This window comes from Coturnix japonica, chromosome 1, assembly GCF_001577835.2.
Source record: "Coturnix japonica isolate 7356 chromosome 1, Coturnix japonica 2.1, whole genome shotgun sequence".
Classification (NCBI taxonomy): Eukaryota; Metazoa; Chordata; class Aves; order Galliformes; family Phasianidae; genus Coturnix; species Coturnix japonica.
The window spans coordinates 144,119,681-144,136,810 of record NC_029516.1 but is presented as its reverse complement, the minus strand read 5'-3'; the positions used below and the strand labels follow the sequence as shown (position 1 = coordinate 144,136,810).

Genomic DNA, 17,130 nt, shown 5'->3' with positions numbered 1-17,130 from the left:
AAATTCTTCCTAAGAATGCAAATGCAGCATGTTCAAATGTGACTAATTCTTGAACCTGTGCTATCAGCCCATGCCTGCACTATCAACACACTTTCAAAAGACTACTAATGTCTTTGTTGTTGCTGCACTTGTTTTCACACCTAGAGCCTTTCCTTAGTGCTTAAACAGTGACCTTTCAAAAGAAAGATGAATATTATTCCACCCCATTTACTTAAAGAGCTCAGTTTAGGCTATCACAAGAATATTTTTGTGGCTTCCAAATTCCAAATTTTGTCAGTCCAGATTTTTTAAAAGGGCAAAAAGCATGATCACAGAAACTTCCATCCTGTCAATCTCACCTCTGTGTTGGGAAAAATCAACCATCATCTAAACGTTTCTTGAACATCTCCTTGGCAGCCTGACCATTGCCTGACCAGTCTTTTGAAGAATAAAATTTTCCTAATCAATTGTTCAACCTCAATTTTCCCTTGTGCTACTTGAGGCCATTCACTCTAGTACTATTGCTAGTTACACGGAAGAGACCCATCCCCACCTCACATCAAACTCTTTCCAGGTAGTTGTAGAGTTCGCTCAGCTGCTCCTCATATTCAGATGAATGTCAATCGATAACCCCACATCTCTTTCTTCTTTCTGGAACTGTTGTGGCCAAAGTGCAGGACCCTCCACTTGGCTTTATTGAACTTCAGCCCACTGGCCTAAGCCTAGTGATCCAGTCTGTCCAGATCCCTCTATAGGGTCCTTTTTCCCCCAGGAAGATCAACACTTTCTCCCAACTTGTTGCCAAATACAAACATACTAAGAGTGTGCTCAATCCTCTCACCCAGGTCATCAACAAAGATATTGAGGAGGACAGGCCCCAGTACTGACCCCTGGTGAACATGAGTCATGGCCAGTCACCAGCTGGATGCAACTGCATTCACCACCACTGGATTCCATGTGGTTCCATGGACTTGTGCCAGTCCAGATAGACTAGTAGATCTCATCTAAATTTGTGAGGATTTATTCTGCTCCCCATCTGAGACTTCCAGGTCAGGGTACAGAGTACCTCGTGAACAATTAGTCTGACTTTTAAAGTCAGCCTTTTCCTTATCCTCAGTGGCCACATTTCATGGTGCAACCATTAAAGAATGGAGATTCTCTTTAGCGCTCTTCTTACTGCTATAATTATTCTTTATTTTAATTATTTTATTTTTATTTATATTTATTTATTTTTGTTTCTTTTACCTCTGTGGTCAAGTTGAGTTTAAACTGGACTTTTGCCTTTCTGATTTTCTCCCTGTAAATCCTAGCAAATTCTTCATACTCTCCCTGAGCTGCCCATCCTGCCTTCCACAGGAGGTAGATTTTTTTTTCTCCTGGAGCCTCAGGAAAGTTCCTTTATTCATCCATGCCAATCTTCTTCCCTTCCTTTTCATGTTACAGCACAGGGAAGTAACCTGTTCCTGCACATTTAAGACTTCTCTCTTTAAGAATATCCAGACTTTCTGGACACCTTTATCTGCCAGGATAGAATCCCAAGGGACCCTTCTTATTGCAGTCCATGATGCTGACAGTTTCTTAAAGATAACATTTGGATTTAAACATTTGTTTTCTTGTTTGTTTGGTTTTTGTTTTATTTTTTTCCCTAATTTTGATTAAAATGCATTTCAACATATTACATTATAAGAAAATGAATTAGAAACTGTTTTTAACCAAAATCAAATTTTAAACAATTATAATTTTCTGACTGTTTAAATATTTGGTTTTCACATTTTGTTGAGTTCAGTGGTACAAGAAAGTGTACAGCTGAAACAATAGGTTTCTTTTGCTGAAAAATGTAAATAGATTTTCAAGCAAAACAAACAAACAAATAAACATTTCAACGCATTTCAACAATACTTAGAGCACTTAAAACAATTGTATTTATTAATGAAGTCATATCAAGTGCACAGATTTTTTGAAGAAGATTTATTTTTTTTCCTAGCAGTTCTAGCATCACAGAGATAGAAAGTAATTCCAGCAGTAAGTATAGAAGTGAATAACTAAGTGAATGATTTTGTTTTACTGCCATCTGTAAGGTGTTCAGGGGCTCCTGTTTTCCCTTTCCCCGTGGAATTATAGTTAATTCATTTATCACTCAGTTCATTTATATTACTAATAGTTCAAGGAACATTTTCAGCAGATAGTAAATGACAAGAGAGACTTAAAAGCCTTGGAGTTACTATCTTCAGAAAGTACTTATATGTTCTATTTTTATACTTTCAACAAAACTTTGGAATCAGTGAGCCTGAAACATGTCTTTCCATCCAAGTTATTCATGAATATATTGTCACCGTGTGTACAATGTTTAATGCAATCTATCTACTACTGTGAACTGAGTCTGTAGATAGAGTATGTGAGGTAGATATCTGCAGTCTTTCTATCCAGCATTGTTAGGAATGGTGATGGTACTGATTTGTGTTGCAGCCTTTTTACAATGGCGAAAAATATTTGAATATCCGAATCTGCATCAGGGGAGGTTTAGATTGAATATCAGGAAAAGCTGGGACAGGGCCACCTAAACCAGGGCCACCCCATGTGGTCATGACATCGAGCTGCCAAAGTTCAAGAAATATTTGGACAACATTCTCAAAATATAGTTTGATTTTTGGGTGATTCTATGTGAAACCAGAATTTCAACTTGATGATCCTTGTGGGTCCCTTACAATTCATAGCATTTTATGATTCTATGATCCATATGTTCCAAGAATTTCTAATTTTTTTTATTTTTTTTTTAATATCTGGAATCAGAGGCAAATACATTTTGCATTTCACCTTAAAATAAATGAATATAGTTAAGGAAACAAATACATAAATTTATTAGAAAGTTTTTGTTTTGTTTTGTTTTTGTTTTTGTTTTTGTTTTGGTTTGTTTTGGTTTGGTTTGGTTTTTGTTTTGTTTTGTTTTGTTTTGTTTTCTTATTTTTGTTTCAAAAGGATTAAGTTTAATTGTTTGCCTACATGAGTATTTATGAAGGGTCATTATTCAACGTTCTTCTAGAAAAGTGTTTACAATATTACATGCTGAGTATTCTGAGGATTAGTTTCTGGATTATGGAATTGTGCACTAAAAATCAGACTCTAAAAAATCAGTAGGAAAAAAGTTTTTATTTGGGCTATATTTTTCATAGTATTAACCAAAAATCTCAGCTAGGTTGTGACTTGCGGAATCAAACTCTATAATCCAGAGATGGGTTATAAAACAGGTATGTTTATTCCAGCGTTGCGCAGCGCCGGGTGCAAGGGGGATAGCTCCTCCAAACTTGCACACCGTAAAGAGAAAAGTGTGTTACCAGAATAACGGTTATAGTCCTACATACATAACAAAATAGATCATCCTCCTTCAGTTTGATTAACATAAACATATATACTATTAAAAACTTAAAATTGAATGTCCTATGATGCCCCGTTGCCCCAGAATATAGGGCTTCTAGGCCGGATGGTTTTGTTTGGGGTACAATCTTCTTCGCTGTTTTCTTCTTGGTGTGTAATCTTCTGTTATGTTCCCATGTCGGCATCGATCGTTGCCGGGGGGGATCTAATCCTTCTTGTCCAGTAGGTCTCCGGACAAGTTTTCTTCTTATTCTTTATTGCTTATTTTGACCTAAGTGTTTCTGCAATTCCCTTTCCCTGCACTTTTAAATGTACAGTTACCCTTTGTCTGGTTCTGTGAAGTCCCTGTATGTATTAGTCGGCCAACGAAAACTCACGGATTAACGCGTAATAGGCCTTCCCGTGCCGTACATGTACTAGTATGAGGCCTGAAACATTGGAGCCCTATATAAGGGTCTCATCACGGTTGCACATTAAACGCCATTTTATACAGTTCACCATATTTGGTGTGATTCAAGCGTGTAAACTTGGTCATATATCGCGGCGCCGTCAGTGCCACATTCTCAATGGGCATCATGTGAACGTAGATTCATTTAAGGTTAATTACACAAGAAAGATATGGTAGCCGCACGCGTGCGTAGGATTGCTCGACTGAGAGTGAGTGTGCGCGACGGCTAACCGCGAGACGGACGCCGAATCCTGAGGTTAAGATCCCTGGGAACGCCGGCATAGGGGCGAGTATACCTTGGACTGCAGCTGACTGATTATCCTAGCGTGAGACACAGTGGAAGACCGGGGAACTGTTGGCCCGGTTATCATACAAAGGGTAGCCGAGGCACGTTACGGTGTCGAGCACCAGAAAAACATGGATTTCCGTCACAAAAGGTACTTTATTCGTGGTTGTAAAACGCCACGCAGGTAGTGAATGCTCCTTTCTATGAACGGAGATTGTTCCGTGTATTACTTTTTTGCAGGAAGCGGACGCTTTTCACCCCCCCTTGTAATTTGCTCGACTTCGGATGCGGTGGGAAATCTTTCACCGTTGCGCCTGCTCCTAGAAAGCAACAACGTATTTATTAAGGCTGGAGGACAGTTAAAAAACCTGGTTTTTCGCCTGTCCTGGTGCGCTATAAGAAGCGCTAAGGAGGAGAAAAAGATCCAGGGCAGTCCGGCGACATGGGGTTTTTGGGGTGGGTTCCGGGACGTCGGGGTCCCGGAGGGTACGGGAACCGCTCCCTTGCGGCGACTCCGTACCCAAGATGGCGCCGACCACGCCGGCCGTTTTCACAATGGCCATGGCGGCGCCCAACAAACTCCGGAAGGGATGGCGGAAGTTGCCCTCTCTGGGGAGGCGCCGCCATATTATCCCCGCCTATACCCCTGTTTGCAGAGCTTTCGTTCACCTGAGGGGGGTGGGTCCTGTCCGAGGGGGGAGAGTCATGGGGTGGAGCGCGGCCACCGCGTGGAGGCGTTAAGGCCACCCCTAGACCCCGTCCCCGATGGAGGACTCCATTCCTCGCGAAAGGGGACGAAACGAACGTGTACTGCACTGCCCCTACCTCCTTTGTTACGTCTTCCCGCAGGAGCGGGGGAGAGAAAGGGGCAGTGAACATCAAAGGTTACGTCTGCCTTCACCCCGTCGGTTTCGTCTCCCGCGAAGGGGAGGAGAGAGAAAGGGAGGAACGGAAGGAATTGTCCTGTCCCCACCAGTCCGGGTGACGTCCGGTTCCCGAGGAGGGGGGAGAAGTGGGAGGAGCGAGAGATATCGCGTAAGCCCCTGTAGGGACTCGAGTGTTGCGGATAACAATGCGAGAGGTGGGGCTCAAGGAGCGGGACTGGGCGGTGTTCCCAATTGTAGTCAAACAGGAGGGACCGGTTTGGGTACCTTTGGAAGCAAAAGCAGTTGCTCGGTTTATAGAGGCGATTGACAAAAAGGGATTGAGATCCCCGATGACAATGAGTGCCTTTGAGGCTCTCGTAGCCCCAGGTCCCCTACTCCCATATGATATTGAAAGCCTTATGAGAGTAGCCCTCGAACCAGTACAGTTTACTGTGTGGAAGGAGGAGTGGATAATACAACTCAAAGCTGTTTTAGCACAGGCTGCGCGCGATCCACAGCATCCAGCAAATGGGAAGGAGGGAGATCCAAAAACTGATTTAATGAGGCTTTCAGGTTCATCTGCGGATTTGGCTGGATCTGCAGAGAGGCAGCTTAGGGACCTCCGCCCAGGAGAGCTGCTTGCCACCACGGGGGCAGCTACCTCTGCTTTTATACACTTTATAAGAAAAGCAGAGCCTGTAGCCCCGTGGTCAGAGATTATGCAGGGTCCCTCAGAGTCATTCTCTGAGTTTGCCAATCGATTGATACGGGCAGTAGAAGGATCGGAACTGCCTAAGGAAGCGCTGACTTCTGTTATAAAGGATTGCCTGAAGCAAAAGGCTCATAAAAGTGACTCTTCAGAAAAAGGAAAAAGAACAGATAAAGAACTGCTGCTAGTACCAACGAGAAGGACATCTGTTGTATCACTTTGCTGTGTGTCTTTGTGTAATTGCATTCATTACCGGGGAGAGGGTACTCACTTAACATCACAACCAGAAAATATTTGGGTTACATGGTCTAATCGAACTGGGCAGAAAGATTTCTGCCTTAGCCTGCAGTCAGCCACATCACCGTTTAGAACATGCCTTATAGGTGTACCCAGGTGGGACCCAAAGGAGTTCAACGGATATGTGCATAAGAACAACTGCAAGAGAGATGCAGTGGACAAAGTTTTCTTTATGAAAGCATTTGAGTCTAAATTCACTGACTGGGCCAGAATGTCTGCATGTTTTATTAGATCCTTGAACACCTCCTTGCCCTGGGATCCACCAGAGTTGCAGCTTCTTGGATCCCAATCGGTTGGTAACGTAACATGGAATAAGAACTCTCAAAAGTGGGAACGCCCGGTTAGATGTTTGTATTTTTCGGGTTTTAGGACACCGGGTCAACTGTCCAATCGCAGGGTATGGGAAGGCTACTCGGAATGGGGCACCATTCTCGGGAACAACTGGGTCGGAACCCTTTACTTTACTTAACCCCATTCAATTTGACATATATAGCTTGTCAGGGGCATATTGTGGTTTCTCAGCTGAAAGGGTGGAGGGATTCTCCCATCCCTGCTCCGGGGATGGCTCCAAGAATGGATTTGCAGACCAATGCATAAAGCAGGGTGGGAGGTGGCTCTCTTACAATCAGAAGTATGTGGTACGTCATCCTAACGGGTCCACCTATAATCTCTCATGCTACTGGGCCCTGACGATCTGGCATGTTCTGGTTGTTGTTCTCGAAAAGAACCTTTAGCTGGGGAAGGAATAAACTGCAATGGTACAGCCAAGGCCCTTCCTAAGGACATATTTTTGATATGTGGGGATAGAGCTTGGCAAGGGATACCAAAGAATCCAGTTGGGGGCCGTGTTATTTGGGAAAGCTGACCTTGTTGGCTCCCAATCACACTGCAATGATAAGTGTTATGAAAAAGATCGATCGAGCTCGACGCCAGAAAAGGTCAATAAAAACATTGGACCAGGATTGTAGTGATGAGGTTCAGCTGTGGGGTCCCACAGCTAGAATCTTTGCATCCGTCTTAGCTCCGGGAGTAGCTTCAGCCAGCCCTAAGAGAAATTGAGAGATGGCATGCTGGTCCGTGAAGCAAGCTAATGTCACCACAGCAGTCCTGTCGGAACTCCTGATGGACGTTAACAACATCAGACACGCTGTTCTTCAAAATAGAGCTGCAATTGACTTTCTGCTGCTTGCTCAAGGGCACGGGTGCAAGGACTTTGAAGGGATGTGTTGTTTCAATCTGAGCGACCACAGCGATTCGATACATAGGAAGTTGGAATGGATGCAAGAACACACGAAGAAGATCGCAATAGATGATGCATTCGGAAGCTGGTTGGAGGGACTGTTTGGTAATCTGGGCCCATGGCTTAAGCAGTTTCTCAAAGTATTAATCATAGGTATTTTATTCTTTTTAGCTTTAATGATTTGCTTACCTTGTTTGTTTCAGTGTGTCCAGGGTTGTTTACAGCGTATGATAGAAAGAATGTTTAACGAAAAAATGGAGTACCAACGGGTATATGATAAACTTTGAGAAGAAGGAACTGTATAAACCCAAGATGCCTTGGATATAATCATTAGAAAACTACTGATGTTATTAGATATTGCACTACCTACCTCTGTAGCTTGTCTACCTCACTTTTTAGATAACTTATTAAGTTTAAATTATAGAGACTAACATTTTTATATTAGGATTAAGGATTAGCGTTCGGGATGTAACGGGGCATACTTTATCGAGCATGGAGAGGGGGAAATGATGTATTAGGCGGCACGAACTCACGGGATGTAACGCGATAGGCCTCCCGTGCTCGGTAATGTATATGTATGAGGCTGAAATTGGAGCCCTATATAAGGTCTCACACGGTTCATTAAACGCCATTTTACAGCTCACCATATTGGTGTGATCAGCGTGTAACTTGGTCATGGGCCGTCAGATGCACATTCTCAATGATGGACGTAGTTCTTTAGGTTACCTTACACAAGGCAACAGTTCCCCTTTCCCTTTCTATAGCAAAGTGTTACCTTACCACCATTTTGAGGCTTTGCTCACTCTTCAGTTGCACATAGGATGTAAAATGTATCTATATATAAATAAATAAATGTGTGTACCTATTTTTCTCCATTTTTTTTTTCCTTTTCCTATTTAAAACTGATAAAAGCAACATAAAATTTTGTAATCTTTTTTAATTATGTGGAAAAAACATGTTTAACATTTCTCTTTTTACTTGAGGCATATTGCAACTCAAAACTAAGTACAGCAAACTAACAATAACGCTTTATAAATAATTTAAATTTTATTTTTAGTTATTTAGTGATTAGCATTTGGAAAGGCTATGTGTAAACAAGTTTATCTCTGTAAAACAAACAAAAGTGAGAATAAAAACCTGTTTATTCTTGAAAATGTCATCATATTGGAACCAGCATAATGAGTTCTTACAAGCTTATTTATTGTCATTCCCAAGATGTTGCCTGTAATTTCCAAGCAGTTCCTGGAACATTACAGATAGCAGTAGCATGCATTTAAACTTTTGTCAAATGTCAGAGACATGGCTCTATACACTGTAGGAGTACACTATGAAAGTCTGCTAGTTTTGAGCACTGTTTTTTTCTAGTATTCCTGATAACTTCAGTACATCTCATTCAGTGCAGGAACAGCTCTCAGTTAAGAAAGGCAGCTAATATAGTTAAAGATGAATAATCTGGCCCCATATTAGCAAAATGGCAGCTTCCATAGCAGAATATTTGTATATTATTGGTTATCTATTCGCTGGATATTGTTTCAAGAAGAGGTTGCTTGCATTTATATTAAAATTTCATTTCTAGACAGGCAGAAACTAGTTATGGTATATTTGAGATTTGGATTGCTTTTCTACGAAAATACTGTTTTCACTCTGAGAATAGCTGTATTGTTCAAAGAGATCTTCACTGTATTCAATTCTATTTATTGATGATCATTGGATAAAATTTTAACCCAGAAACATACTTTTCTATGATGCTTATTTTTTGTTATATGTCAGAAGCAAAAGTTTAGCTTCTAACACAGACACTGTTTCTTGCAACAATCCAAGACCATCAGGGAATGCTCATAGGTCACAAATAGAGAATGAAATAGGTAACGTTTGGCTTTCATTTCCATAAAAACTCAAGGCCTTATTCAACAGTTACACAAACTAAACTAAACCATGAAAAAAAGTCTTTCTGGCTTCAAAAACTGCATTCTATCCTTGAGTGCATTTAAAAGCATAGTTTGGTATATTTAGCAGCATAAATGTTGAAGCACATATTTGCTACATACTTTCATAGCTACATCGCTGCTATATCATAGAATCATAGAATCACAGAATCATAGAATCATGGAATCATGGAATCACGAGGTTGGAAACGACCTACAAGATCATCTAGTCCAACTGTCCTCCCTTTACTATACCTACAGAAAACCACAAAACCATATCTCCTAGCTCCCTATCCAGACTCTTGAACACAGCCAGGGATGGCGACTCCACCACCTCCCTGGGTAGGCCGTTCCAGTGCCTGACCACTCTCTGAGAAGAAAAGTTCCTTCTTATGTCCACTCTAAACCTCACCTGATACAACTTGCAGCCATTTCCTCAGGTCTTGTTTGTTGCCTGGAAGAATGAAATTCCAAGATTACTTAAAATCTGAAGAATGTTTTTTGTTTGTTTGTTTTAGTTTTCACAAGTACAAGGTAGTTTACAGATAAGCATAATTATATATAGCTGCATTTTTTTTCCCCCCAAGTATTGCAAGGGATAAAAATGGGCCTTGAAAGATGAAAGTGAATTTAGAAATCTAATAAAAGTTGTTTTAACATCTTAGCCTTAGTCGTAAGCTTTGCTATATAATTATGCAAATTGACTGCTTCTTCATGTGGTAACTGTATTGTGTATTTCTCCCACTTGGATAATGTGTTTTCTCCTACTTCAAAGAATACTAAAATAATTGCAGTTCTGTTATATGTAGGAAACCAGGGTAAAATTAATTGAAATTGATGTTAATTGTATTATTTTCTTAATTGCTGAAAATGTAGGTCAACACTGCCATGGACTTCATATAGATTTTAATAGAACTGTGAATTCTGAGATATTTTTGGATTTGCTTCAAGCATTAAGTTCTTTAAAATATTAAATGATTGGTTTTCATATCTGATACCTTCCCAGTGAGAGAAAATTGTAAGTTGACCTTTATGATTGGATATTCACCTTGGGATCATATAAGACATGTATGGCTTGCTTTTCTAATTCAGGAACTCGAAATACGTTTTGTATCAGACTTGCTTAGCTTCAGTGGGAGAATAGAGCTATATATAAAGAAACAGAGGGCATGGTTCAGTTGTTAGCATAAAGACGTCTTGTTCCACATTTCCTTAGGGTGCCCTGTGAGATAGCTGCTGGTGTAGAAACTCAGGGATCATCCTTATGTCCTGCGTCTCTGCTCTGCATGAAATATTCCATTGCCTTTGGGCATCTGATTTGACATTATCCATCTGTATCTAATGGAGATAAAAAGTTGTAAAGAAGACTTCAATTATTCTACATAGCATGGGTAAATGTTCATGACAGAAACTAAGAAAGTAATGACATCAGTAACTGTTTGTTGGAATAATTAATCAGAAATCCACAAGATGTTGTTTTTTGTCTGAGAAGAAAAAAAAAAAATAATAATAATAATAGTAAAAATTCTGTGTAATAAGTACCATGGACATTATTGTAGTTTATTCAGAAGAAAATTATCAAATAGAAAAAAGTTTATGTGAGATTCTCAACAGCAAGGTAGAAGATGGATGGGGGGGAAAAAAAAAAAAAAAAAAAGCAGAAAAAATGTGTGCTTTCACAGTCTTACCTTAAAAGTTACCAACATCTTCAATTCCTCATCAAGTTCACTTCCATCTCTGTCTTTACTTTCCTGATTCCATCTTTACATATCAAGCTGGCATCCTTGTATTCTTCCCAGGCCATGCATCCCTGCTTGCACTGTCTATACATCTCCTTCTTTTCCCTTGGTTCAACTCACAGATGCCTGTTATGCTGGGTGATGGAAAGCTCTTGTACTCTCAGAAAGATGTCTTTAAAGAGTTGACATCTCTGTTTTGTTCCTGTGTCCCTAAGTTCAGTTTCCCAGAGGATATTATCCAAAAACTTCTTAGATAGAATTTTTCACTTTCTGAAGTTAAGGGTCCTGACTATGCCCTTTTCCAGGCCTATATTCCTCTAGATCACAACCTCAGACTTTTACATTTTCTCATACTGAGTTCATATCCCAAGACCTGTATCACATACCCTTTCCTACAGAAGCACTGCTCAATGTATACAGCTGAAGCAACAGTTTTAAAATTTTATGTTGAAAAAGACTGGATACCTCATGAACTGAAGCAGATGAAATTTAAACCAACATCAATATTTTATGAATGCATTTGATTGGTTATAAAAAGGGATGAGTTCCATCTAGCCTCAAGTCTGCTTATTTCTGCAGCCAAGGACTAGACTCTGCCTTTGTGTTTTTTTGTAATATAAAATACTGTTGATATCATAGCATAGCTGTAGGCTCAGGTTCCAACCTTCTCTCAGTAATCAAAGTGGATACCTTCACCTCAATTCACATAACTCAGGTAATTCCAAACTCTTCAGGTTATTTCTCTAGGTAACAAACTGCATATATCTTCTTTTAGCTTTCTGGAGAATTTGTATTTTATATTTATAATTAAACAGTGACTGCTTGTAAGAAAAAAAAATTACTGAAGAATTGTAAATGGTAAAGGTAGCATTCTGAATAGTGATTTTGTTGCTGTTGTTGATGGCTGTTGTTATTGTTTGTGGGCATGAAAATCATTATTTATCTCCTTTCACAGCGCCATCTCATTCAATGTAAGTGGGAATTAAGCTTCTAAATCATATAGGTAGCTTGTGAAGCAGTGTAACATCAAACAAGCTTCCTGAGCCAATACAGTGATTAACCTTGTATACCTGGAAGTTATCTTGAAAATGACATCAGGAAGGAAAAAAAAAAAAAAAAAAAAAAAGAAAAAGAAAAAAGAAAAAAAGAAAAAAGAAAGAAAAGTAAAGAGGACAGATGACAAACAGCTTCATTGCAAGCAGAAGCACATCTTTTATTCTCATTTAATCTCTGGCAGCATGAGCTATAAAGAAAATAAGAGCTGTGTTGCAGAAAGTGTTTTTTTGTATGTTTTTTTTTTTACTATATTTTCATTTTTATGAAGTACTTTAAAATAAGTTTCCACCTCATGTAGTTTCAGAAGAAATATCATTTGTGTTTGAGAATCACTCCTGTGTTTTTATTCTAAGATCAGCCAGCTCTTCTGAAAATCCATCACAGTATATCAGTTGAAACATCCATACAAATGTCATTATCAAAATGCTTGTCTTACATAAAGAATGAAAGATAGCTGAGAACAATGACAATGAAACAGTTCCTTACAAATGTGTAGAACAGGGAATATGTTTGGATTAGGAAATGACAAAAACAAAAAACAAAAAACAATAATAAGATTCAGACCAACTGTCACTTACTGACTTTTCATTTTATATAAATAAGGTGCAGATCAACTTGTTACAATGCATTCTGTTGTATTTTTGTGGTTTGTTTAAAATATTTTTTTTTAATTTATTTATTTTTTTTAATTTCCGGGAAAAATTAGTTCCTTAATAATCATTAAAAAATAAAATTAACACTTCAAGCACAAGAATTTACAGATTGATGGTGAATTGTCAAAACAGTCTGGAAAAATACCAATTCATTAATAAAAGTAATTGGTATTACTTTTATATTCTTTCATAATAATCTTCTTATGCTTAATGTAGAATGTAAGAATGATGGACCTTAGGGCTAACATGGCACAGCTTAGTCATTTGTCCATCCCTTGGCAATTTTCTGTTGTTTTTACTTTTTTTTTTTTTTTTTTTCTTCTCCATTAGTTGAGAAATTTTGTTGATAATATGTACCTGTGGATTCTAAATACACTAATTTTATGTTAAAGTTATAATCAATTTTAAATTAGACAGTAATATAACTTTCCCTTGGAGGTTCTAAACTTGCCAGCCTAACCTGCTTCTTGGAAGACTCTTGTATGCTACATTAATTGCCTGCACTAAATTATAAATCTTTACTTATTGTTTATGTCAGAAAGGCAGATATGTAATTGCTGAAAAAAAAAAAAAAAAAAAAAAATCTCTGTGATATACTCTTGAAGACCAACTTCTTAAGATATTAGATATGTAACTTACTTTTATAATTTTAAAATATTAACTGTTTCCTGTACTATACTGCATCTCCTACAATTTCTGGAAAACAGAATGAATAAAAGAAAAATATATAGCTTTAACCTGAATTGGGAAAAACAAACAAACAAAAAACCTTTAAATATATGTCAGCTGTAAATTCAATGTATAAAATTTAGGTTAAGCTTCATTTGTCTAAACATAATATTCTTGCACATTATACTCTATTGATTAATTTACTTCATTTTTCTTTCTGTTTTTGGATACACTATCTATCAACACATTGGTCAATGCATTCATAGCAATAAATAAATTAGGGAAAAATATTCAGTACAATATATATATTTTAAAAAATTTGCATTATTCTCTTGCATATGCAGTATATTCAGTGAAATGCAGACTGGTGAATTTGTTTGAAATAAAATCAGTATCATGTGATCATATAATCATCAAGGCTGGAAAAGACTTCCAAGAACATCTAGTCCAACTGTCAAGCAACCACCAGTGTTTCCCTATTAAACCACTCCTCTTGGTAGAACATCAGTAACTGACACAGAAATCACTGGTTTTATGTATATTATATATGAAAATAAAGAAGTTAGGAGAAGATAATAGACTTAAAGGTTCTACAGTGACTTTGTGTATTTCTTAGAGAGCCTTTCATATTTCTTCATAATTTAAATGATCAACATTTAGGTTTTCTGTCAGCGTTCACGATGAACAATGCTCCAAAAATTACTTTTCTTGAGCTTGGTCATTAGGAATTGAAAAAGAATCAGGTGTTTCTGAATGCACATACATGTATGCAATTTTGTGTAAAATGCATGTGATAGAAAGGATGAACTAATTTGAACAACTCTGTAAGATAGGTCATAAGGCTTATGATTTTTCCTAAAATATTGGGCATAATAATATTTGTATTTAGTGTCTAGTTTTTTGTTATTTCTTTGTAATCACCGTGTTATAAAGAAAAGTTGATGAATGATTATAAGATAATGAGATTCTGCAAAACCTTAATACAAAAAATTGTATTAATATACACTTCAATTTTGCTAAGAGACTAAGTCTAATTTGCCAAATTAGCTGAATATATGCAGGGTAAAACAGCATTCTCTCGTTAATTAAAAAAAAAAAATAATAATATTATAAACACAAAGTATTTCCAGCACTTTCTCACCTACAGAGTATTAATAGTTTTTGTGGAATGAAAGGTCATTATGTTCTTTGTCTGTTCCATTTTTTTAAAAATTACCCAGTATTAGAAACTGGATGTCAAATTAACTATATATTTTGCTTTACACAGAGATGAATTTATAGTCTGTTGTTCCAGTTATACAAATAGTTTGAGAGCTGATTTTTTTTTTTTGAATGTCTAGTACTGTTTGCTGAGCTTTCAATTTTAATATTAATTAGTTTTATTTGTTTTCCACATTACCACATTCCAAGCTTACTTTGGAGTATTCTCTGAAAAGCTATATCCCTTGTTAACACATTTTTCTTTGGAGTATTCTCTGAAAAGCTATATCCCTTGTTAACACATTATTGTGGTAGCATCAGTTTGCAGAGCAACTTTAACAGTGAAGTAAACTTCGAAAGATGTATAGTAACGGGATAATTTTCTTTGGATAGACCGCTGGATATCAACCAATTCTCCCACTCAGGCCAAGGTCATCTAAAGCAGGTTGCTAAGGATCTTGTCCAGGTTTTGATCACCTTAAGGGATGAATTCCACAACATCTCTCATCAACCTTTTCTTACACATATTTATCTCCTATTAAATATTTTGCTTATCTTTTTTTTCAAATTAGTAAATTTAGGTTTTGTTGTTCTTTATCTTAACATGTTTCCATTGCTTTCCTGTTATTGTAAAAGAGTAGAATGTGAGCATAAATAAAAATCTATAATTTATACAATTTTTTAGTCCAGGGATGGACAGGTAAATTGGATAAGATAGTCTGAAGAATTATATAATATATCAAATATTTATTCAAACTGTATTCTTATGCATAACTTTGAAAAAATCTTACAAGATATTGGAATTAAGGATGATTATTTATCAAGGGGAGTGTGAAAATTATGTTTACTGGAAAAAAAATAGAGGAGATGCAAAGAAATTTTTATACAATACAAATCTATATTTTTAGTGAAAACAAACAAATAAATAAAAAATGACTTTACAGTAGATTTCAATGTTTCACAGGCTATATTTTGTGAGTTTCAAATTATTAGGCTCCAGAAAACTTGAATCCAGGAATTACAATGCAAGGCTGATGCACTACTGAGAGTAGTGAGAGTTCCTTGCATATGGCAAAGGTTTCTGAACACAACTTTACCTATTATCATCAACAAATACATTCATGCTTTTATATCACAATTTTCTTGTGATTCTTTTCAACTCTAAGAGGTTGATAGTTTTATTGTTAAAATAAAATGGATTAACCTCATTGAACAATAAGCTCAAACTGTAATTTTACCTATTTGATATTCATTTCAAAGATGTAAATCCTTAATGTTTTCAATGGAAAAAGACAAACAGCTATGAAAATCTCCCGAGAGAAACTCTACAACATTTAGAAAATTATATAAAATTCAGACTTTCTTTACTAATTAAGTTCACACTTTTAAAACACAGCAATTTACTGAAACTGCAATTTAGCCCCAGATTCAAACTTCTAACTCCGAGAATCTATGAAGTTTGTATTATATATGGATGAAATGCTAGTTTTTCTAGGACAGCTCACAATTATTGTTCTGTTTATTAACATTTTTTCACCGTGAATTTGTCTGTCATTTGCATTATGGTACAAACATCATAAATTTATGATCAAATAATCACTAGAAATAAATAGTGATCTAAAACAGAATCACAGAATGACCCAGGTTGGAAGGGACCTCAAGGATCATGAAGCTTCAACCCCTCTGCCTGGCAGGGCCACCAAACATCCACGTTTACTTGATCAGGTTGCCCAGGGCCCCATCCAACCTGGCCTTGAACACCTCCAGGAATGGGGCATCCACAACCTCCCTGGGCAGCCTGTTCCAGGACCTCACCACTCCTGGTGAAGAACTTCCCCCTAACATCCAACCTAAATCTTCCCTCTTTTAACTTGAAATAATTTCCCCTTGTCCTGCTATTACCAGCCCTTTCAAAGAGTTTACTCCCCATAAAACAACATCAGTATATATTGAAAGATTATATTTCAACATTTCAGTGTATAAGTGCATAACGACAGAGCATTCTAATTACTTCAGGAGGGAAAAATAAATGTCATTTCTTTCTTATACATACACTACTCCAGTTGTAATGGAAATTGAAATAATCTAGAGACTTTATTTTTGATAATATTTATAATACATGCTTATTCAGTTCTGTATTTAATTCAGTGACATTCTGGAGAAAAGTGTGATCATTCAAAAAGTGTATTCAGAGAGCTTGTATAGGGTTTCTATACAAACAATGTAGGTGACACTAATTTTTAATCAGTTTTGAAAATCAGCTTCTACAGTAAATTCAGTCTTCTTTTTATCTATTAACATCTTGATTGCTTTAGCTGATTGAAAATAAATAAATGAATCTAGATAAATAATTATTAATTAACTTTATTTTCTTGATATTCTTGTTTTGGGTTATTCATGTCTTATATGTAGAAAGTGCCCATGCACTTTTATCCCTTTATTTTATCACATTTAATTTCTTCCATTAACCTGTTCGTTTTGCTTTGTTTTGTTTTTACTCTGCTTCCAACACATATATAAACACATTAATGATAAATATTTAAATTTGTATTGAGTAAAGATATTTTTAAAGGGAATTGGATAGCATTAGCAATGAGACTACAATCTCCAGCTATGCTTCCACATCACTGGGATGGTAAAATTTCAAAACAAAATTGTGTTTTTATGTTATGCAAGAAAGACACTCAGATT

General features: G+C 37.0%; 2 protein-coding genes across 2 annotated transcripts; both read left to right on the top strand.

The window, feature by feature from the left end:
- Window positions 1-5,156: 5,156 nt before the first annotated feature.
- On the top strand, window positions 5,157-6,446 carry LOC116652755. The gene has a single exon (XM_032442067.1). It carries the CDS (start codon window positions 5,158-5,160, stop codon window positions 6,424-6,426), a length of 1,269 nt encoding a protein of 422 aa, XP_032297958.1. The 5' UTR covers window position 5,157; the 3' UTR covers window positions 6,427-6,446.
- Window positions 6,447-6,620: 174 nt separating this feature from the next.
- Window positions 6,621-7,503, top strand: LOC107308085 (syncytin-A-like). Its single transcript, XM_032442068.1, is given in 2 exon segments — window positions 6,621-6,793; window positions 6,796-7,503. Coding segments are annotated over 2 exon segments (852 nt in total). The 5' UTR covers window positions 6,621-6,630; the 3' UTR covers window positions 7,485-7,503.
- The last annotated feature ends 9,627 nt before the right edge of the window (window positions 7,504-17,130 follow it).

Excerpts from the sequence above, each read along its gene's own strand:
- LOC116652755 (XM_032442067.1), top strand. The coding sequence starts at position 5,158 with ATGCGAGAGGTGGGGCTCAAGGAGCGGGACTGGGCGGTGTTCCCAATT.